Source organism: Dermacentor variabilis, chromosome 7 (genome assembly GCF_050947875.1).
Source record: "Dermacentor variabilis isolate Ectoservices chromosome 7, ASM5094787v1, whole genome shotgun sequence".
In the NCBI taxonomy this organism is placed as follows: Eukaryota; Metazoa; Arthropoda; class Arachnida; order Ixodida; family Ixodidae; genus Dermacentor; species Dermacentor variabilis.
In genome coordinates, this window is record NC_134574.1 from 99,785,515 (window position 1) to 99,808,914 (window position 23,400).

At 41.7% G+C, this 23,400-nt stretch overlaps 1 protein-coding gene across 3 annotated transcripts in view; it reads left to right on the forward strand.

The window, feature by feature from the left end:
* LOC142587691 (regulator of G-protein signaling 7-like) overlaps positions 1-21,089 on the forward strand; it is a 91,660-nt gene extending 70,571 nt beyond the window's left edge. For 2 of the 3 annotated variants that reach the window (XM_075698869.1, XM_075698870.1), the window contains one exon: positions 11,876-21,089. Coding sequence is in view for 1 of the 3 variants with exons in the window: in XM_075698870.1 (XP_075554985.1) it covers positions 11,876-11,926 (51 nt within the window). In the remaining 2 variants the exon portion in view is untranslated. The remainder of the gene's footprint in view (positions 1-11,875) is intronic. The other variant, XR_012829608.1, reaches the window with a different exon arrangement.
* Positions 21,090-23,400: the final 2,311 nt, after the last annotated feature.

A 23,400-nucleotide genomic window follows, 5' to 3' on the forward strand; every position in this document is an offset into this window, starting at 1 on the left:
TGTAAAAGAATCATGTTCTTTCACTTGTTCAAGTTATCATGTCTGGAACTTGTGTGTACGTCGTACTCTACGACTTTGAAAACTTCAATTAGTTCAATAGGGCATTTGTGCTTGGTGAAAGGACTATAAGAATGAGGAGTATGCTGTTCTTCCGCACATGTGCGTGAGTGTAACGTGCGCATAAAACGTATCTGTTCTTGAAGCGTGGACGCTCTGCCTGTTGCATCGGCCACACAGCGTGTGCTGCGACCGTAATCGACATTATAGCAAACACTGTGCATAAGGCCCTGACATGTGTCCATAAAATGTACGCAGCATGTCCCCATAATGTCCCTCCCGGACATGCAAGGGATGCTCACAGGACACGGAAAGTGTGGCCAAACGGTCATGTGAGGGACGTCCGCAGGACGTATTCAACATGTCCAGGTTCTGGCCGTGGATGCCCATAAGATTTCCACAGGACGTCGCTGTTATAGCTGGGAATTTGCTTGGTCCTAGTTTTAAGCAACTTTGTTGCCTCAAATTGTTGTGAATTCATGTTAGATGTACCGGAAAGCACAAATTGTCCTGGTTATCCAAGCTTATTATGATGTTTCCAGTTATGTACTTAACAGATGTGCTTGCACTTTGCCCTTCGCCCGCTAATAATATTTAGAAGTATGGATTTATATGGAAGCGCACTGGTGAGGCTGAAAACAGTGGGGCTTGACATGGGGATGCAGCTTGAAATCTTAGATTCGGTAAATTTGGACAGTCCTGCTAAACAAAAACTGTCCAAGTCGCTTGAGGAAAACTCTGGCATTGAGTGGGCATGTTCACCAAGAGCAGCAAATGGCAATTACCACTTGGACGCAAAGTTCTCTCTGACCGTTGGTTGACCGTTGGTAGTAGTATACAGGCGAGGGTCCCAAAGTCAAATGACTGCAGCGGGACCTTCGATTAATGAGAAGATCGGTACAAAATGATAAATTAATACAGCAATGTAAAATTATGCAATCTACAAGTAAATAAAAAGTGAACGAAGTAGTGAAAAGGAATACATTCAATTTTTATACAAGGAGTCATACATGTAAAATAAAACATTTTGCGCATTATCAATCTAAATTGTATAAACCTAGTTAACAAATGAAGTACACACTTCATGTACAAAATAAATTAATCAGGACAACTAGTTATACAATATGAAATTTTTAAGTTCATATTTGAATGCATGTAAAGATGTTAATGATTTAATAGCATGGGGTAAGTCAGTCTACAAGTTAATCGCCGAGAAGGAGGTAGTCATTTTGCCGTAGTTCTTGTTGCATTTAAGTAACAGAAAGTTGTAATAATGGGCAAACCTAGTGCTGTTGGTATTTGTGAGCAACCTAAAGTCTATTAATTGACACGCGAGCTCTTTGTTAAGTAACCTAAATAGAATGATAAGTAAGTGAAATTTAAACAAGCCAGATATAGGAAGAATGAAGTTAGCCTGATGGAGCGGACGAGCATTAGGGTAAAAATAACTGTTGATAATAATGCGAACGGCCTGGTTCTGAGTGTGCTGTGTGGACGAAAGGTGACAGTTACACCATATTTACTCGCATAATGAACACATGTTTTTACCCGAAAAATATGCGCAAAGTTGGGGGGTGCGTTCACTACGCGAGGTAAAATTTTTCGCGATTTTTTTCCGCAGCCACTTCTAAAGAAGTCACTTTGGCCCGAAATGCGAACCATCGATTGCGATAGCAAATGTGTCGAGAGCTATACAAAGTTATGACAGTAGCTTTGATCGGCTGTATAAACTTGCAAGCATTCGCTTCAACACAAACTGAGCGGCGAGAACGCAGCACGTACAAAGGTATGAGCCGCCATCGACTCAGCCCTCGACGCAGATCGCTTTCAACATAGGGCGCGCTGCGGCTGTGCAATGTGCTGTTGCTGCCAGAGTAAAACACAGCTGCCGCCCCTCCGTCCTTTCTCCCAGGTGCCATGCGTGCGACGGTGTGTTTCCTTCCAGCTTTCCTTCCCACTTTCCTCCCTTGTATGCGAGAGACTGATCAGCAATCGTCGGGGCCCCTCGGGCGCGTTTGTGCAATGCGCAGTTGCTGCCGGAGTACAATGCCGCCGTCCTTCCCTCCCCTCCACCCTGTGGCCTTTTGCGCAACGAAAGATGGCACGTGAGATTCAACCACGATTGTCGGCTTCCCTCGTGCTCTTTCATTAACACCCACACCATGCGGCACGCGGCTACGATGACGAAGACGGCGAAAATGCGCGTGGAGCATGCATATGATTGCTATCGCAATAAATGTATCCGAATAGTACGGTTCGGCGTCCGACACGACGTGGGACACAGTTGCACCCGCCGGATGCCCTATCAAACGCTGAATCTTACCGTGTCTCCTACTTCACGGCAGCAAGTTCAGGGTGCAATCATTATGCCAGAAAAAGAAAAAAAAAAACAGTTCTTGATTGGAAAAGGGAGGGGGCTGCATTTATTATGCGAGTGCGTTCACTATGCAAGTAAATACGGTATGGATTTCCCCACGAAGTGATGCTATTGTAATGTGACTATGTATGAAGGCAAAGTATACAGACAATAAGGTGTGAACAGAAAAAAATATTGGTGAGATTTAATGAGAGCTCTTATACCAAAGCAGTTTTTATTTTAACATGTATGATTATTAAACTTCAAGTTAAGGTCTAATTTTGTGCCAAGTAAGGTTGTTACACAATCAGCCGCTGGGATTAAATGATGGCCTATGGCTACTTGTGGCAGATAAGGGAGAACTTTTTGATATGTTTTAAAAATCATCAACTGAGCTTTAAGTGGGTTCAAGATTAGGTTGTTTAAAGAACACCATTGAATAACGTTGGTTAATTCGTTGTTCAGCTTAGTGATTAGCGTTGTTAACAATTAATGTGACATGAAAATGGTGGTATCATTGGCGCAAAGGGCAACTTAAGGAAGATTAATGCAATCAGGTAGATCATTAATGTAGCTACAAAACAATAAAGGCCCAAGTATTGAGTTCTGGGGTACCCCTTGATTAATGACCCCAACATTTGAATAAACGCCACCTATGCAGACTGATCGTTCGTGATCAAGTAAGTAATTTTTAAAAAGAGTTAAAGGTGGACCAGTTATACCCAGTGGTTCTAGCATATAAATAAAATATTATGATTAACGGTGTCGAAGGCTTTTGTAAAACCAAGAAATACGGAACCGACGAAATCGCCATTGTCGATCGAAGACTTTTAAAAAATTGGTTCATGATAGTGAAGCTAAATTGGTTGAACTAACTACACGGAAACCAAATTGGCAAGGCTTTAGCAGCTTAAATTTGTCAAGGTACTTGTTAATTCATTTCAGAAATAATTTTTCAATAATTTTGCTCATTGAGGAGAGAATAGAGATAGGGAGATAGTTTAGGACCTCTGTAACATGACCTTTTTTTATGCACCCGGATTAACTTGGCCTTCTTAAGTGCGCTCGGTAAGGTACCATATTTAAAAATGAGATTAATTATATTGCATAATACTTCTGCAATATATGAAGCAGTGAGCTTTAAGTGCACAATAAGCAGAAATATTATCTAGCCTGACGCTAGAGTTCTTTAGATTTAGAATTGTAGAACACACATCAGGGGTGACAGGAAAGAGGAAAAATTAATGGTTACAATGTGTAAGAGGATACAATGAAGTTACAGGGCCTATTATTGTATATCTCATGGAAGTAATCGCCAAACGAGTTAGCAATGCTGGATGCCTCAGTGTAGATTTGCTGTTTATAATTTATTTTATCAATTATTCTACTAACCTGTGGTCTATTCAAATATTCAATGAAAAGTTTGCATTTTTTCATGGGGTTATTTTTTGTATTACAAAATTATTTTTCGTAATAAAGTTGTTTAGATATTTTTAGAAAGTTATTCAACAAATTACTATATTTTTCATACATAAGTTTTAGACCCACATTGAATGGCTGTTTTTTAGTTTTCCAATATAGATTATCTTTCTTTTGCATGCTAGTTAACAAACCTTTTGTTAACCGGGGATTATAGGGAAATATAAATATTTTCTTGCATTTGACAGTTTTAGTGTTTGCATACACTGCTTTAAGAAACAAGGAGCAGAAATTCTCTAGTGCTCTTTCAGGATCACGCAAATTGCCAATCTAGGTCCATTCAGTGCCATGAATTGTATTAATAAAGTTGTCCTGATTTAAGCTAGAAGTAATATGGCACGTGTTATAGTGGGGTAGTTTTGCAGTGAAAGTTACAAGTACGGGAAGATGATCAGTGATAAGCGTGTTAATGACTCCTGCATGTGGCGTAGGTGTGATATTGCTTAAAGCATGGTCAAGAACAGTTTCCATTGGGTGAAAATTGCGTAGGGGATGAAATTAGGGACTGAAGCCCGAAAACAAGAAAGCAATCACTATATGCTATTGTGCTGTTCTTATATGTGTACAGTAAAATAATATTGATGTCACCAACCAGTATAACTTTTTTGTTTTCAGTAGAGATTATATTGAGTACTGCAGCAAAATTATGTAGAAAATCCGGGATAGATGAAAATGGAGAATGGTAAATGCATGCAATGATCAAATTATTAAAATTGCAAAAAGGGGAATTGTTAGCCTCAATCCACACGGATTCACAGTTCAAAACACTTAAAGACAAGTCAAACATACGCTTGCACTTAATTTAAGACAATATAAATATAGCCGAGCCGCCGTAGTGACCAGAATCACGGTGACAATATTCTGAATTGTACGAGCGAAAACCGTACAGATTGCCATCACAAGAGCCTAACCACGTTTCAGTAACACACAGAATGAAAAAGAATGACAGAGCGATTCAGAGAAGGAAGCAATGCTGTCATGGTTTTTGCACAAACTACGCACGTTGATGTGAAGTAACAAATTGGCAGAATTAGAGAGCAACGATTTTGTTTCCCCTGGTGATAGCTGTGCCATGACAATATAAAACAAAGATTATACAATAGGAAAGATAAACTGCAGAAATCAGCGTCGAGTGAATACACGAAGATCATATTCCGCATTTATCTAAAAGACCCTGCTATCATTTGACTTACGGGCCTTGATATGACAATTCTCCAATGGTTTTCCATATAACTGCGCAATCCTCGTTTGGTGTACAAGGGACGCCTTTGATTTCGACGTTATTCATCCTGCTGTATTGCTCTATATCTGCAATCCTCTTGGATAGCTGTTCGTTTTTGGCCCTCAGTGTTTTGTTTGAATTGACCAGTTCATCGACAGATGAGCATACTGAATCATATTGGTCACTCATGAAACGCACACTGTCAACAAGTGAACCAAGATTACCAAGACCCTGATCTTCTTTCTAGCTTTTTGGAAATTTTAGACACAGAATCATCAACAAGGTTATCCAGTTTAGCATGAAGCAGGAACTCAAAATGCTCAATTTTCTTGGCCAGTTCAGTATTAGTAGGCATATTGCTTAGCAAGCAAAACCACAAAGCAACACTTATGGGCAGCAGCTGCAGGTGAGTATGCAACATGGACGAAAATAATAGTGTGAAAATATCTGAACCAACCTGTAGTGGAGAGAACAATGCCCAATTCCTATGACATCTGCCAAAAAGGGTCTGGGTGTGTTGGTGGCTCCCTTATATACCCTCCAATGCAGCTAGTGCAGGCGTAGTGGTGCCCTTGGGTAGAAATGCAGCACATGCAAGCAACAGAATGCTAAAGGCCGCACAAGGTGATGATAGGGAAGGCGATGTCAATGTTATGGTAGCGACGTAGCGGCAGGAGCAGTTGGGAACAGGAGAAGGCGTAGCAGGGTGGCACGTGCAGGCACGAGCGTAGCTGCGCATGCTAGAATGCTGCACGGCAGGAACCACTTGTTTGACAGCACCAGTCTGTAGCGGAGAAAAGATTCTTAGTAGGTGCCCCATTCCTATGACCGCTGCCCAAAAATATACATCCTAAATGTGCATCCTATGTTACTTCATTACTGATAAAATATTTGCGAACTGCTCTATCTAAGATGCTTAGAAACATTGAAGCTAGTCATTATAGCGCCAACGTAATTCAGTGATTGCACTAATAAGGGAAGTCAGGTGCTGATAGGAAGCTGTAGGTAGGGTTCAGCATTTTAGGTTTTTATTTTCCCAAAATTCATCCAGCTTATTTCAGATTTTGTTTCCACTTGAATGCTCGGTCCTTTTTTCCCCTGTTGAATACATTTTTCAAGAACATTTATTGTCTTCTTTTGGTGACTAATTTTTCATGCTGAGATTACTGCTTTCTTCTTTTTTGTCAACAGCTGGTTCACTATTTTTGTAGATGCTGAAAGATGTATGACTGCAGATTCTGCTCAACATTGTAGTTGCATCCAATACAGAGAATAAAGTTTTTTAGAAGCTTTCTAGCAAAGACACAATACCATTTAAGAGTAAGTGCATTTGATATTCGTGCACAAATATAATGAGAGTTTATTTGAGATATCGCATAGGCACACAGTGCTCCAGCAAATAAATAACACAGAAATGCAATGGCTTGGCGGATACTACGCCACGTTAGCATTACGTAACTTGCCAAATTCATCCACCACAGTGGCGGCAGCGTGAAGACTGCAAGAGCCCGAAGCCCAAACCACAGAGAAAGGAAAGATTTTTAAAGAGAGGACACTCCCATAGAGTCCAGCGGCCCAGTTGACTGTAGCATGCCAAGCGGCTAGACAGAAGACTAACCCCTAACTTCCGGTTTCAGTTCCCTGGGTACCGACATGAGCGGGCAGTTTGAATGCTGCAATGCATTGCTTGTGTCGACAACCATCCGCACAGTATTGCGATGCTTTTATACATTTGTTAGAGTAGCTATTTTTAATATATCATTCTCAGCTAGTTAACTGCATGCCTTTAAGGGTGAAAATTTAATTCCTTAATATATTACATTGTGCTCGCCGGTACCGTTACAGGCAAGGTAATACTAGCGGTTCTGTTGTCTATTCAACTTCTTGTGGAGCTAAGTACAAGAGACACCTCATAAATGAAGAATTATTTATTGCACGGCACTAAATGCAGCAACAAATTAAAAAGTGGCACCATCCCTTGCAGGCTGCAAGCACGTTAATGAACACTTACAAATATAACACAACAGGCAAGCAGCACAATACAGAATAGTCAGAGAAAAAGCACATGATGCCAGGCATCAAAAACGTGCAACAAATAAAGCTACCACAACCGCACAGCAAATTGGTTCTCCACGGTAAAGGAAAAGAGAAATCAAGAAGAACCAGTAATTTGCAGGTGTATTCATACCTAGGGCATCTTAGCACTGTACAGGCAGTTGCAGTCATACACAGATATCATACATAACAAAATATAAATAATCGGTAGGGTTTATTACCACAATTATTGCAGATTACATTTTTTCACTGTGGCAATTTATCCAGTCGACACATGAAACAAAGAAAGCACTCGCACCCTGTTTACCAAAAGGGCTTTCATATGAATAGCCTTGCTTAACTGATGATCTACAATGAGCTCTACTTTCTCTCGGCAACTACTAATCAGTAGGGCTAATTGTTTGAACAGAAATTAAATTTGTGCGGACTTTGAAAAAAAAGAAAACTATCTCCATTTGGCCTCTGACATGGGTGCAATTTCCCAAGTGGGCGGGTTAGCTTCCTGAAAGCTTTAATTAATTCATTTTATTGAAGCTATGCAGCGCGCGCAGCATTTGAAGTACAAAGAAAGGTTAAAAAAGATGTCTGGCCTTTGTTCAAGACGCAAGAACATGCCGATACGAAAGCAGCAGAGGTTGCTTCCGCACGAGTGGCTAAAGTTAGTACAAAGCCACGAGGGATTGAAGTTTGCACAAGGCCGAAACGCACTGAAATGCAAATGACTTGCGGCTGGGCAAGGCTAGCCTTTATGTTGTGCATTAAAAAGCCACGAAAACGTACATTCACAACTATTAAACTTATTACATAAATATAAGTGTGCAGCCTGATTAGGGACAAAACCTTAAATGTATAACATTGTGGGTCAACTTAATTTTAAACAAATTTTTTGCCACTCATGCCAGCTAGCGGCTGTGCGGAAGGCTAGGCTTTCACATGATCATGATGCACTTCCTCAGGGCAGATTTTCCCGAGTGTCCTCTCTTTAAAATTTTTTTGTTCTCTACCCAAACAGAGTTTTCCCGACCCTTCTATGCACTCGGTCTCCTTATCCCCCCCCCCCCCCCCCCCCTCCTCACCCCCTTGCTTTTTGTTGGCATCGCAAAAGGCAAACCGGACGGAAAAATAAAAATAAAGTGAAGATTGCTTGCACAGCAAACTGACATGTGGCTTTGACTTGGCTGGGCTCCTTGCATCGGAGCGCATGCAGGCTCGCAGCTGTGCGTAGATTGCTGTCTTAGCTCTATAGTAAATTTCCTATCACAGACCCTGTTTGGTTAAAGCTGAATGCCAAAAAAAGAAACTCTGCACACTTGTTTCATTTTTAAAAATATTTTTTCTTTGCAGTTAAAACTGAAAATGCTGAACTCTACTTATAGGCGCCCTTTGCTGGCTGCCTCGGCACATGCCAATGTCTGGTATTTTTCTGTGTGATGAAGGAGCAGTTGTCGTAGAAAAGGTACATAAGTCGTGACTAGCTGTTCGAGAACAGATTAAATTTTAGCTAGTTGGTTTTGGTCAAGCAATCCTAGAGCTGGAACTTGGAGGCAGTGTTTCCTGTAGTTTCAGTGAACTGAAACTACAGGAAGCTAGACGAAAAGTCCCCAAACAGCTCAGCTTATCAGAAAATTCGGTTTCCCAGAGTTTGCCCCAAGAGGAGCCTACTGTGTTGAGCGCTCCAGGAAAAAGATAATGGCAATTTCCAGAAAGCTAACGCAACAGCTGCTTTAAGCCGGCGAAGCATTCCTGAAGCGAGAAATTGCAGGGCTTAAAGCAGCTAGCTGTTGTGTTAGCTTTCTGGAAATTGCCATTATGCTTTCTGGTAATTGCCATTGAAGTCTAGCCATTGCAGTCATGAGTTGGAATTCATCACATTTGTCATAGGTGCCAAGAGTGGGGTTTGTTTCATCTGTCCTAGAAACTATAAGTTGGTTTTGTCATCTTTGTCCTAGGTACCATTAATGGTGTCTGTCGCATTAGTCCTAGAGGCCATTAGTTGGATTAGTCACATTTATCCTAGGTGCCAAGAGTGGGGTTTGTCGCATCCATCCTAGAAATAATAAGTTGGTCTTGTCACATTTATCCTAGGTGCCATATGTGGTGTTTGTCACATTTGTCCTAGAGGTCATGAGTTGGATTTATCATATCTGTCCTAGGTGTCAAAAGTGAGGTTTGTTGCATCTCTCCTAGAAATCATAAGTTGGTTTCATCACATTTGTCTTGAGTACCATAAGTTGGTTTCGTAAGATTTCTCCTAAATATCACAGGTTGGCTTCATCACATTCATTATAAGTACCATAAGTAGGATTTGTCACACTGGTCAAATTTGTCCTCGCCACCATAGGTTGCCAGCGTTGAGCTGTTTGGCACCTTTGATAAGTGACTCTGTGCTCAAAACAAGTTCATATTGAGTATGGGCTGCTGCATGGACCGTGGTTTTCTTACTACACTGTTTCAGAAGTAAACTTTGTGTACTAGTAAAGTTTGCCATTGTACCCCAAACATACCATTGGTGTTCTATAACAAGAAAGATCAGGGCTGTGCTTTTAACTGTAAATCTAAAAGCTTAGATGCCTCTGCAGTTAAGTTTTCTGTGGTTACCCAATTAATGAGGTCAACATTATGTGTTAGATTAGCTTTCATGAATGCCTGTGGTACCCTGATGTCACCAAGCCCAGCACATACGTTTATTACAGTTCATTTGGTAAAGTGTCAGCAGTGTCAGAACATGCAAACAAATGCTCGAAATAGAACCATTTGTCATGACACCTTTTGGAACATCGAAACTTTATTCTTCAGAGGCTTCCAGGACGAAATTACGATTTAGGAGTCGTACTTTAATGTAGTCCAATTTGCTAAGCTCAGTGCTAACATTGGCACCTCTGCTGATGAAGGAAAAGATCTAAGTGCAAGTGTTTGTCTCGGTCACTTAGCATTTGACACTGCCTTGCACACTTTTGCACCCTGTTGTGGCACCGGTACATGTTCACCGCCTGCGTTATCTTGCACTTGCACCACACTGGCACATATCTGTTCTTTTCTTTATTTTTTCTGCATGGCACATTGGGCAGATGTACTCACATGGTGCGTCTTTTTTCTTTTAATGTTCAGACATTTTTGTGGGTGCAGTAATTGACAACACACCCTCTGAAGGTGCTTGCGGGCGAGCTGATTTACACTTTTCACCTAGTTTTCCTAGTACAGAAGCGGATAAGCAATTGCTTGCTTAGGAGGCAAGTTTAATGTAGCCTTTGACGTAACACTTGTGCACACAAATGTTTAGCTTGCTCTATAACTTTATTCACTGCCCTAGCTATATAAAGAAACGATAGGGTCGCTACACCACTGAATTCAATATATGCACTACTCTAGTAGTTGTGTTACCCTTGGCAAGCAATAATGTATGCGCATGCTCACTTTTTTCTTTTCTTTAAACATGAAATGTTATGCACTAATGAAGTAATGCGCATAAGCCCTGCCTAGGCAATGCGTAGTTTTATTCTTGCTTATTGGCTTCTCTACCTTGGAACACTAACTAGTATACCTGACTTATGGCGGCCAGGTTTGCATAAGTTCATGCATGGTGATAATTCTAATGTAAATTGAAACTGCTTGGTTGTGGATAAAACAATAGAATTTTATAGCTTAATATAGTTTGCACCCAACAGGGTTAACCGCTTTGGCTGCAGGCTTTGCTGTCTTTAGATCGCCGAAAGTTTATTTTCAGTGAGATTCAGCTGCGCAGCATCACCTGGTAAAATGTCACACAATGCACAAAATTTATTGGTCAGGCTAAAGTATCACAAATGTTTATCTGTGTTTGTGTGCGTGTCGACGATGTACTTTCAGCATGCCAGAAATGGCAGCAGTGTGCACCACTAGCTTGTACTTTCTTGTGCACTCGCACCCACACCAGCACTGTTTACACTGCGCACATATGCACAGCCGTTGCGCTTGCATTGCTGAAGCTGCGCTGTTCTGCACTAGCTGTGTAAGTGCATGTGTTGCTCGACACGTGCGCTGCTTGTGTTCACACCCATGATGCAAGTTCTGCGCACACTGGCTTTCAGTTGGAGAAGCTGCGAGCTGTGCGGTTGAAAGGAAACCGCACGGCCTAGAGCAGCACCCACTGAAGTGCCAGTGATTATGTTCTCGATTGAACACTTTTAAAGATTTCACTTTCATGTGACAAGACGTTGGAAATCGCGTCACTTTGTGATGCAATTTCCCAGTGATGCTCTTTGAAAGTAATTCTCAGGGGAGATGCGTCATTCTTTTCATCATGCCCACTTCCTCTGGCTCAGCCAATCGATTTGCATGTACTGGAGGTCATACCCTCAGAAGTGATCGATCGAGAATGTGTTCTTAGTCATGATGCTGGCCAAAAACGTTTGATGTCTGTTCCTGAAGCACAGGGGCTATTTGTGCACTCTTTTGACTCGTGTTATTGTCTGATGCTGACACTGGCTGTGGGGTTCTGTTGCCACACACATCATAAGTTCAATTTCTAGCCACAATGTCCGCATTCTGATTGGGCAGGGATACAGTGCTGTACGGCAAAACACTCAGTACGACAAAAACTGGGGCAATAGCAAGCAAGTCAGTATGTCACGTGACACTCGTGCCGCCTGTTTGTCATCTGTGCACAAACTTACAATCTCTTTTCGATACCCCTTTCCCCCCCATGCCCCACCTTTTCTGTCTCGCAGCAAAGTAGACTGTTCATACCCAAGCTGCCCAGTCTTAGTATAGGATCGTGAGAGGAAAAACGAGCCAACGCCCCTTGTCTGCTTGCTCCGCGCCGTTCTGCTCCCGATGAACAACCGCCACCAGCCAACAGCAAAAACCACCACAAGTTAGACCCCCAACTGCTGTAAGGTCAGGCCGTCAACGACACTGTGTGCGGAGACATGCCATCAGCAACGGCCATGATGAACCAAACTCTTCTTATTTTCTTCTTCTTCTTCTTGCCACCAATACCACTTCGAAGAAGAAACCAAATGGGTCTGCCACAGTCCCCATCTTCGCAGTGGGTGGTGGCCCCATGTCGCCAGCAAAGAAGGACTCTCGAAACCGTAAACGCCGTCGGACAGGAGCAGGCTGTTGACCAGTCATCCAGTGTGCCACGCTTCCGGACGCATTGACCACAGAGCAACAGTGTTGCACGCCGAGGGTGTCCATTGTGCGGGACGTTGCTTTTCGTTTGTGTTCCCTCGGGAAAGGTGAAGCCACGATTGCTCCTTGATTCTCCTTATCGACGACTCTGTCCCTCTCTCTTGTGTAGTTTTCTACTGCTGCTCCATGTTCTGAGTTTCCCCTGTGCACGTCCGTAGTGCGGACGGTGACAAAGTGTTGCCAGAGGAGCCTGCAAGCGTTACCTGCAATATGTGTGATAGGTTTGATGGGCAGGCATTCCATTCAATGGCCACAACTCGCGAGGCATGCATTGTGCAAAAGTCATTCCCCACGGATAGCCTCATCTGTGCATACAATGCAAATGTCATCACTGTTGGATTGCTGTCCGCATAAAAGCAAGTACAGTCGGCTTGGGGTAATACAAACTCGGATAACCCAAAATTCTAGTTTGTTCAAAGAAAAATAATGATTTTGTTTGGCCTACTATGTTTTCAATGCAAATTAAGCTTCTTTCATTATTAATATTTATTTTTAATTCTGGCAGCTCAAACTTTCAAGCTTCCCAGAGCAACAGAGCAGTGTGGTCATAGACTGCCGACAAGAGGGTATTCATAATGCATCAATAAAACGAAAACATGCTCATGTTTGACGTTCAGGCTGCTGTGTATGGTAACAGACTTCACTGTGAGATGGCTCCTCTGACACAGTTGCTTCCCTGCAGCTCTGACGTAGGGAATGTGCATTTGTGGGGACTGCCTCCTGTTTGTCTTCTTTTTCAGTGTAATCTATTAAGGGGGCTCTGAAACAGTTTTCTGACTAATCGTAGAATGGCTCCACTATTAAGGGATGAATCTTTTGCCGATTACCTCATGAATCTCCTGCCACAAACATTTTTCAAATCCTTCAAGTATAGGCGGAGTTGGATGTAGTTATTGCCCCGATGTGCGGATTCTCTCTTCTTTCATCTCCACTAGTGTGCTGGAAGCTACACAGAGGAGATCCGGCAAGCGGGCAAGCCCTGCCCAAAAGTTGGACATCTTCATTTAGTTTTTTTTTCTTCTTCTTTACAATACTACTTCCAAGTCAAGCATGCGTGTCACTCTCTCGATGCGTGATAGGTGCTCTGGCACCCGAATCTACTTTGCCTGCAAATACCAATCAGCACAAGCAGTTGTCTCATTGTCTCGTCGATGAAAAGGCTCGCTGCGGCACCCTATGGTGGCCATGGCATCTACACTACGCAGCACGTCGGTCTGATCTCTGAGGCCACACACAGCAAACGCAGCTATGCGCATCTGTTGTGGTTAGACCAGAAGTGCAAAGATAAAGTGCTTGCTTTGTCTTTTTGAGATCATAGACATACATATTTTTCACGTATTTAACTCAAAATTAGCAATAATAGTATTGCTGAGAAGGTACTCGCGATCATGAAACCCACTAATACTGCTTGGTTGGCAGCTCGGCTGCTTGTGACGTAGCTGCTGACAACATTGTGAAGGAGAGAGCAAGCAGTGTTTTACTGTTCTTGACACAAGGCTGTCAATTACCTGCTGCATGTAGCGAAATAATACTTAGCTCACACGTCCACAGGAGCCTCGTCTACAGATTGGAAATGTTTCCTTGCTACATTCAAAAAGTCTTTCAGGACCCCTTTAATGTCTGCACATGATTTCATTTAGGAGGCATAAAATTGCGTTTTTGTGCTTACACGTTCATATCAGAGCTCCATATTTTGAACATCCCTTAATTCAACTTAAGATTATTCCGCCTTTCAATAATTCCAACAGAAATGTATAGTTCTTGCGGGTTTGAATTAGCAAAAGTCGACTGTATTGCTTCGACATCCGCGAACACACTAGCGGATGCAATTTCGGCAAGGGTCACAGTTGTAATGGAGAAACTTGGAGTATTCATGCTGTGATCTTCCACCCTCATGGACAGGTTGTTTCAGGGGTGGCATTTACAAGTTGTCAACTCATGCAGAGAACGTCCGTTGCACTGCGTGCATGCTGTACCGGCATGTGTCGATCACCTGAACGGCACCTGTGCAGCTCACTCTCAAGTGCGACACAACTCAACGAGGAGAACAATTGTGACAACTCAAATGGGATGTGTTTGTTAATGTGCTAGGAACCGAAGTGCTGTAATAGTTAGTATCCAATCTGCAGTTGTTGAAAGCTTCCAGATACCTTAAGCTTACGTTGCACCAATAAAGACTCGAGTAGCTGACTCCACTGCTAAATTGACGGACAGCAGCATAACAGGAGCGCCACCACAGCTCCTTCTCATCGTAACTGCCCGTAAACATGCATCGTAGCCGACTTCTTGAATCAATATCAACACCTAGAATTCAGTCAGACGAGAGCACGTCATACTGCACTGCGGCTTCTGGTACGCTGCCCTTTATTTAGTGCGTAGCATGAACATTGAATTAGCGTGGGCCTGTTTTTACCACTTAGGATGTCACTGGGACATAAGCCAATCAAAATATCTCGGAACACAGGAAGTTATCATTACAGCGTGCAACATCACCTCTTGGAGATCTCCCCCCCAAAAAAGGCTGTTTCATACAACCAATTATGGTGGACGGGTGCAATGCAACAGTCTACTCCAATTTTAATCATTCTGTGCATTTTGTTTTGTGCACTAGCCAGAGAGCCCCAGTCTAACGAGATCAAACGGTTTCGCGTTGTTAACCTGATAGGTCCTCCTTGGTTCCACTTGGCTTTAGTTTTCAGTTTTAGGCGCAGACTAACTGGATCCGTCGATTCTCTTCAGAGTAGGTAAAGACGGAATATATTTGAAATGTAATGCATGCTCTACGAGCTATGCAGGCCCAGAAGTTGTTGAATGTTGTTGTCGACCATCTCTACCAGTGTATCTTGGCACTTCCTTTGAAATTGAATTTGAAATGTACTGTGTTCTTGCTCAGTGATTGGTTTGCTAGGCCATCTGCCGTTGCAAGAAACTCGTGGCATGGTTGTAAGAGAGGTAAATTATGTTAAGTAGTTTGGACAGCATTGAGTTGCATGGTTAGCCGCACTGCGGACTTCGAGGTCTGCTGTTCTATGACCGAACCGATTCCTTTCATCCATGCAGCCCCCCCCCCCCCCCGCCCCCCTCCCGCTCCCTAAATACAAACCCAAGGCACCATTTACACGAGAGGTCGCGCCTTGAAACTTGTCCCCACACTAAGATAATTTTTGTGCAACTGTTTTTTGTTAGGATGCCATGATTATATCAGATCCGAGAAGCAGCTGCTTATCACATTTTTGTCCTGTTATCAGAGCTTTTGTTTGCCACCACCACACCCAAAAAAAGGATTTTTCCTACATTTTACTCTATTTTAGCCATTTTTATGCAGAAAAATTTGCTGTATGTAATCCGTCTGGATCCTTGTTTACATTAGACCATAGTGCATATTTGCCAACTTTTACTATCGTATCAAAAAATTTCAGTTTTTTATAGCTTGATTATAATTGTTGTATTGGCAGCAATAATTTACCAACTTTCTTGTTTGTGCCCGACTTTCTTCCTGGTTTTTAGGAGCCACTGGTGGTACAGACCTAATCGTGCAATAGTGACACTAACTTACAGAACTATCATATAATGGCAACCAAAATTTCGGCCACCATTATGCAGATTCTTCATGAATACATTTAATAAACATATTTCACGCATATCTGGCTGTGAATATGTAAAGAAGATTGTCTATTGTCAGCATTCCTACAGAGCAAAGCCTGTAAATCTTCAATGAACAGTCAACATCTTTAGTAGCAAAAGTATTTTTGTTTACCTAATTTTATTGTTTTTTTTAGATGCAACTGTAGTATTCCTTATGTTCTTAGGTTGACAGGTCTGGTAGCATATTTTTTTTGTTGACAATCACACAGGCACTGTCAAAACCTGAAGTCATGCAAGTCTGATGCTAGAATGTCAAGGCATCATCGCTACTTGTCATTAGTTCTTTCTCGGTGTCATCAGTCTGCGCATGGTGAGGCATGTAGTATTCCACAGTCATATTTTTAGTGACCTAGCTTACAAAATGGTTTTTGCACTACAAGACACGGACAAAAAGGGAGAGGGGAGTACAGGACACACATCTTCTAGCGCAAAAACCATTTTGCAACACCTAACCAAGTCACCAATTCACCCAAATCTAACCCAAATCACCAATTTGACTGATGCAGCTTAAACTTAATCTTTCGTCACTCCATAAACAAAAAGAACGCCAGAGCTTACAAATCAAGTGGCGGCAAAGCCGCATCAGACTAGGACTCTTTCTTAATTTTATTTAATAACACACACGAGGAAAGTATGGATAGTTCTGCAGTGCTTCGAAGTCGACAGCGAGCATAGTCGCAAGAAAGTGTTGTAGTGAAAATTTGTCCATTTATTGAAATTGTGCACAAATCAAGGAAACAGGTGAAACCAATATTAACTATCTTGCATTAAGCTGTCTGGATCTGTTCTGTCATCTGCTCCTATAGTTATCTTGTTTAAATGGTCTTCATAGAAGAAACAAATAAGAAGCTACAACTTGCAAATCTGCAAATACTCTGGGCATGTCTATGAAGAGGCTGGATGTGTCTCAGCTTATAGTTGAAGCACAATTAATTTACTCATCAAATAATATACACAAAATTAGAAATGGAGCAGGCTGAATAACGCGCAGCAAGTGTTGACTAGAAGCTGATTTTTTAAGCGGTGTGCTAAATGAACTGGACAGAAACAACGAACATTGCAATCTAGTTACATTGATATACCTTAATGTTCCCACGGTGCCTTGAACTGGGGACTGAAAATTCCCTAGCAGGCCACTCACGGGAAGCCTCCCGAGAGGAACAGTGACATGTTGCTCTGTAATTGAACATGTGGCAATGTGTACGTGTACGGTCAACAGCAAAAGTTTACGAGATGCGGTTTCCCCTTCAAATGTAAATTCCTGCACTATTAAGGCATGACACTTCATATTTAATGAATCGCTGTGTAGGTGGCGAAGGCTACTACACGCTGGAACATTTAATTCGAGGCTGTGTGACCACGCTTCGCGAGAATTCAGGTTCTTGGCAGATCCTGCGTCCCATAAACTTTTGCAGTTGACTGTACCTAGCTGCATGGTGCATCTTGGCCTTGAATCTAATGATGCACCAAATTGATTTTATCAGGCCCCATCAAATTACATCACTACCCAGCAGGCGGTAGTGCGACTACAATAAAGTGCACTCATGTTAGTTAGCGTGAACTCAGTAACTCATGTCTTTTCTCCCTCCTTTTTTTTTCTTCTTGGTATTTAGCCGTGTATGGCAGAAAGCTGCAATAATGAGGTAGCTTGCCAATGCTAATGAGTTGGATTCTGGTCCTCAGATAGCAAGCTAATTTGACCATGCTTGTGGGCAAACTCTGTCGGCTGTTTTATGCGCAGGCTCATAAATAGGGGGCCAATCATCCTTCTATAGCGACTACCCAAGGGGTTTTTGGAATTGCCACCGTGTTAAAGGCAAGCTTATTTAGGTATAATATTGCTACTGCGAAGCAGCTTGTTAGACTTGTTGACTGACAGGCTCTTTCCTTTCTCCAGGACACACCATGATCATCACGCACATCTCCCTAGCCCGTTGTGTTTGGTCACACCCTTCCGCCCGTGTTTTGTGAAGAAAAAAAAAAAGAACTCGTACTTTTCACAGCGCGCCCCCAAGTTGTCGCAGCATGTTCTAGCTTTCTTGTGTGCGCAGTTTCGTCCCGTGGTGATGTGGAACCTCTGGTGACAACCGTGAGTTGGCGCAGTGACTGCGAACTTGTTCACTTCGCTGTGACGTAGCAGAGATTTCTTGCTGTCTGCAGTCCTTGTGACATCCAAGTGATAATGCGCATACTCACATACAATGCACTGGAGCAGTTTTTCTTTTTCCTTCCTTTGGCTTGGCTTCTTACTTCTTCCGACATAGCGATGAAGAGCAGTTCACGTGAGACAAAGAAAAAAAATATCTGATGCAGAAGTATGTTTTAGGACTAGCATAATCCTGTACATAGAATGACGCGTGCATATCAGTAGCTGACATGAGATGAGGAACCCGGAAAATAGAATTTACCCACTGCAAGCCGTTTTTGAGCATCAGCTGTGAGCAGGGTGGCCAAACACATCCTATTGGTGTGAGGAGACGAAAAAGTGGTGAACGCCAGGATGTTTAAAGAAACAAAAGCATCTCTGAAAGCAGGCATTGTATCCAGTCTTTTTCTTTTGTGTGTGTGTGTTAGCACTGTGTCAGTCTGCTGGCCCAGTATTGTGTTGACATGCACAGTCAACGCAGTTTTACTACGTTCATGCTTTTACTACACTATAATGCGTGAAACGAGAATAATAACCAACATAGTATATTAGTTAGCGACCGACATAAGTATGTTGGTAAATTAAGCAGAATAGTATATTGATTAGTAACAAACATACTATGTTGGTATGCTAAACGACATTATATTGGTTAGTGACCAGCATACTATGTTGTAATTCTAACCAATGTACTATATTGGTTATAGTAATCGACTAGTAACAAACGTACCATTGGTTTAAACAGTATATTTAGTCCGGCTGTATTTACAAAAACTAGCTCATACCGTGTCAGTTCTAGCTTGCCTGTGTTTGAACTGGCTTTTGTTAAGAGGAAGCTTTAGCTCGAGTGCTCCTATCTAAATACATGTAAAAGGAGAATTCGTTTTTCTCGGCAACCACCCCACCAAATTTGATGAGGTTTGTTGCATTTAAAAGAAAAACTTAAAATCTAGTGACTGTTGGTTTCGAATTTTTGAGTTAGGTCGTCAATCTTTTATTAAAAATTGGTGAAAATCAAAAATTTTCAAAAAACGAAACTATAAAGTTTACAACTCTCTAACTCAACCACTAAGAATGATAATACAATTCTGTGAATTGCATCTAAAAGTACATCCATAGCGGACAAAATTGATATGTTACACATGAATATAAAAAAATTTAATCATAGGGAAATACAACTTTTGTAAAACCGTTGTAACCAATGTAACAAATTCATGTAAGATGTAAGATGACACATTGAATTTGTCCGCTTTGAATGATCTAATGGATGCCGTTTACAGAACCGCGATATCAGTTCTTGATGCATAGCTATCAATTTGTAAACTTCGTGCTTCAATTTTTTTCAAACGGTCAAATATTTGAAAATCGTTTTAAGAAAATTCAAGCCCTAAATCGAAATTCCGCTTCCAACAGTCAATAGAATTTAACTTTATCTTTCAAATGCAACAAATTTCATCAAAATCGGTCCAGCGGTTATCTCATAAAAACGTTTTTGCGTTTTCCATGTATTTGAATAGGCCGCGTCGGAGTTGGGCCCGAGTTAAAGCTTCCTCTTAAGTTTAGTCTTGTGTTCCAAAGAACCGCATTTTGCTTAATTGAGTTCATCTTTTATCTTGAACTTGGCGTTCGCTATGTCGATACTACAGCTTGCCTGTGATGTGTCTAGTCATTTACTTGAGCACCAAGAACTCCAGCAAGTTACTGTGAAACTGTAGTTTGTTACTTTCCTTTTTTGTTGTTGTTGTTCAGGAGGCCAGATATATTTACAGGTTTTGTTTATATGTTAAGTACTCCGGAAACATATTTATAACTGCTATCCACTCATTTTCGTAAGTTCTCTGCCATGTCTTGGCAGGTATTTTGTTCCCACTGCGTGATCAGTTGTCTGGGCTGTATAAAGTCGTGACCTTAATCTTATACGAAGTCACAGCCTGATCTGTTTTGACAGTTATTCATGATTTCGTGTTTGTAGATGCGTACGAGTGTGCAGGACCAAAAATTGGAAGTGTTACATTTTCGCACATTTATTGCTGTTTTTCTTGTTTTATAGAAAAGTTGAATAGTCCCCTTTGGCTCCAGGAATGAGCTCGATCACTGTCTCAAATTTTGAATGAAGGACAGGAAAACACTGTCTAGTCGGAGATGGGATCTGAACATAGATGGCAGACAGGCCAAAATGAACGAGGTGTTTGTTTTACTGCTGCACTGCCTATAAATATGAACTTATGCCGACCTCCTTTAATTAAACATTCCACTTTGTTTCACTGTTCTAACATATTCATTGTGCATTGGATGAACTCTTTCTCAGTGACGCTTGATTTTTCACAAATTTTCCACACTGGTATCAAGCCACGATGTGGTTGTGTCTTTATTTTGTATATTGACGTTGATTGAAATCACGTTCGTCATGCGTCTAAATTGTGTGTTGTCTCCTAGTTTCTGATCAGTGTCCATGTGTACGCTTTCCACGAACTTAAGAAATGCAATACTTGACGCTATGTACTGTTTTGTCAGCATATGGTACTCAGCAGAATGCGTGCACCAATTCCATTTGCATTGCAGTTTCAATGATCGAGTGTTTGTTATGCGCAGTGATAAAATTGTGACTGATGAATGTTACAATCTGTCTTGAACTGAAATTGTTTTGCATGGTGATACATGAAAAAGGTTAGATTGGCCACTTTCATTAATTTTATTTCCTTTCACATTTTTGCTTTCTAAGCTTGGCACCCTTATAGTTAACGTAATACATAAATGTACATACATTAAAAAACACATATATGCATACCTAAAAAAACCATAGTTTACCAGGCCTTAGCAGAAAAGGGAGAAGAAATATATATGTAATTAAGAGGAAGTGTTTGTAAACTGCCTTTTGACTGCGTATGTGTTCTTGATTTCCTATGAGAACGGACTAGTGTGTAACATACATGTTAATTAAAACAAGTTTGTTAAATCTATCTTGCTGTACGTTTATTCTTAAGCATAGAACAGGAGCATACATTCTAGCACCACACACAATGTCTACCAAAGGTCTGGCAAGGCGAAAACTACTCTGAAAAGGTGAGAACAATTTCAGCACTGTGCTACCGCTTATCACTTTGGTCACATACAGGTTGTTTCCGAAAATGCATTTAAGGTTACTTTAAAATATGGAAGATGTGATCCCTGGCAAAAAATCCGAAAGAAGAGACTAGTAGCAATATATAAGCTTATCGACAACTAATACTCTAATGAGTGATATTATATGGAGAAAACCCACCGTCGTTGCTTAGTGGCTGCGGTGTTGGGCTGCTAAACACGAGGTCGCGGGATCGAATCCCATCTACGGCGGCCACATTTTGATGGGGTCGAAACAGGAAACTACCCATGTACCTAAATTTAGGTGCACGTTAAAGAACCCCATGAGGTCCAGATTTCCGGAGTCCCCCACTACGGTTTGCCTCATAATCAGATGGCGGTTTTGGCATGTAAAACCCCATAATTTAATAATATGGAGAAACAATAGTCTATTTGCTTGTTAGCAACCAACAGTCCAGTCTAATAAAATGCTGGGATTACAAATTCGTTTTCTCAACACAATAAACCGCTTTCCTGATTCTCCAAATGCGCTTCTCTGCACTACACATTTGCCCAACTAATGGCAGAACTGGACATTTTCCAAACGAAGACAAAGTACCAGCTGCGCATGCTAGGGCTTGGTTTCTTGCGCATAGGTTTAACACCATGTCTACATTTTTCATGCCATAATATAAGCGAACCGTGCTTGTGCAAGCTGTTCGCAAGGACAGCCATACTGCCATTAGGTGGGCTAACTGGCTCGCAGGAAGGCTACCTTTACAGTTATCAAAGGGGTCTAAGGCCCAGCGGCTGAACAAATGTTCGACTATGTTCACACAATAAGAGTTCAAATCAATATACTTATATGCAAGCAAAAATTAGGTCAATAAGCAGTGCGAGGGATTAAAGACATGTACAAAAGGTTTTGTGAGAAATTTTTATTCAAACAAAACCACGACTGCTCTTCACTGATCATAACAAAATACAATGTCCTCTCTATATGAGGACCCAAATTATAATTGTGCCATATTGTTATGAGCTGTTTTGTTGTTTGACAGCATAACTCATACAGTGACTTACAATGAGGAGCAGTTGATGTATCGAGTCTCATCAAAACTAAGTGTCACTCACCATACAATACAAAATAGAACACAAACATGCATGACCTAGCTTAGTCTGCTACTAAAACTTCAAGGCTGGAAAGTTTTGTGTTATAGTCTTCATGCATTGACAGTGGGCCTATTATGTACTTCTATCAATTAGTTTATCAGCAAGCACTACCGCATTCATATGATTACATTAACTGTATACTATCTTCACAAATACTACTAATAATATGTATACCCAAAGCAAATTCCTAATGAACTGACAAGAAACTGAAAAAGAATGGTACCAGACAATTATACATCATATACAAAAGCAAGTCGACTAGTACGAATTCACCTATAGTGGAATTCTTATCAGGGATAAATTAAAGCGATTTTCTTGGAACTGCTTTCAACGCAAGAGGCCTGCATGTTAAAATGACTGAATGATAGGCAAGTATATGGAACTTAAGCTAACTTTTTAACTGAAAGCGTCTGGTATTTAAATATGCAAGACCCGGGCCCGTCATTTAAGGAGTTCATAACCGGTTCCATAGATGCAAAACGTTGACCTTCATAATTTTTTCGGCGTAATGAATTGAAACTGAGCAGTCGAAGGGCGCATTCTGTCACACCTTTAGCGGACGCACATGAGTGACGCAACCGCATGCGTCACCGTCGCGGGCGAGCATAAAACTTCTGATCAAGCCGCGATCTTAGCCGCTGCGGAAACGGTGACAGTATCGGCGCCGTTTACGAACATGCGAACGGTAATTTGATTGCATGTACTTTAGTTTAGCCCCAATTTTTTTTTTTTTTTTGGTTCTGCTTCAGCTGATGCCCACGATGGAAGTTCAATGTTGGGCTACCCGCTACCGTAACCATAAACCGCCTTGAAACAGACGCTTCGATCAAATCAGCGTACTAATTGCGCATTCTCTCGCTTTGTGGTGACATATAGCCACATAAAGCGAAGCTAGCCACCATAGCGAGGCCAAGGGCTTGGGTCCGTTTTAGCGCGTTGAGCAGACGACCCGGAAGCGGGGGCGCGAAATCTCGGACATTTGTCTCGGAGCGTGGCCTGGCGTGGCGTTGCGATCGCTCGCGCGCGGTGGGTGCCGGTCGT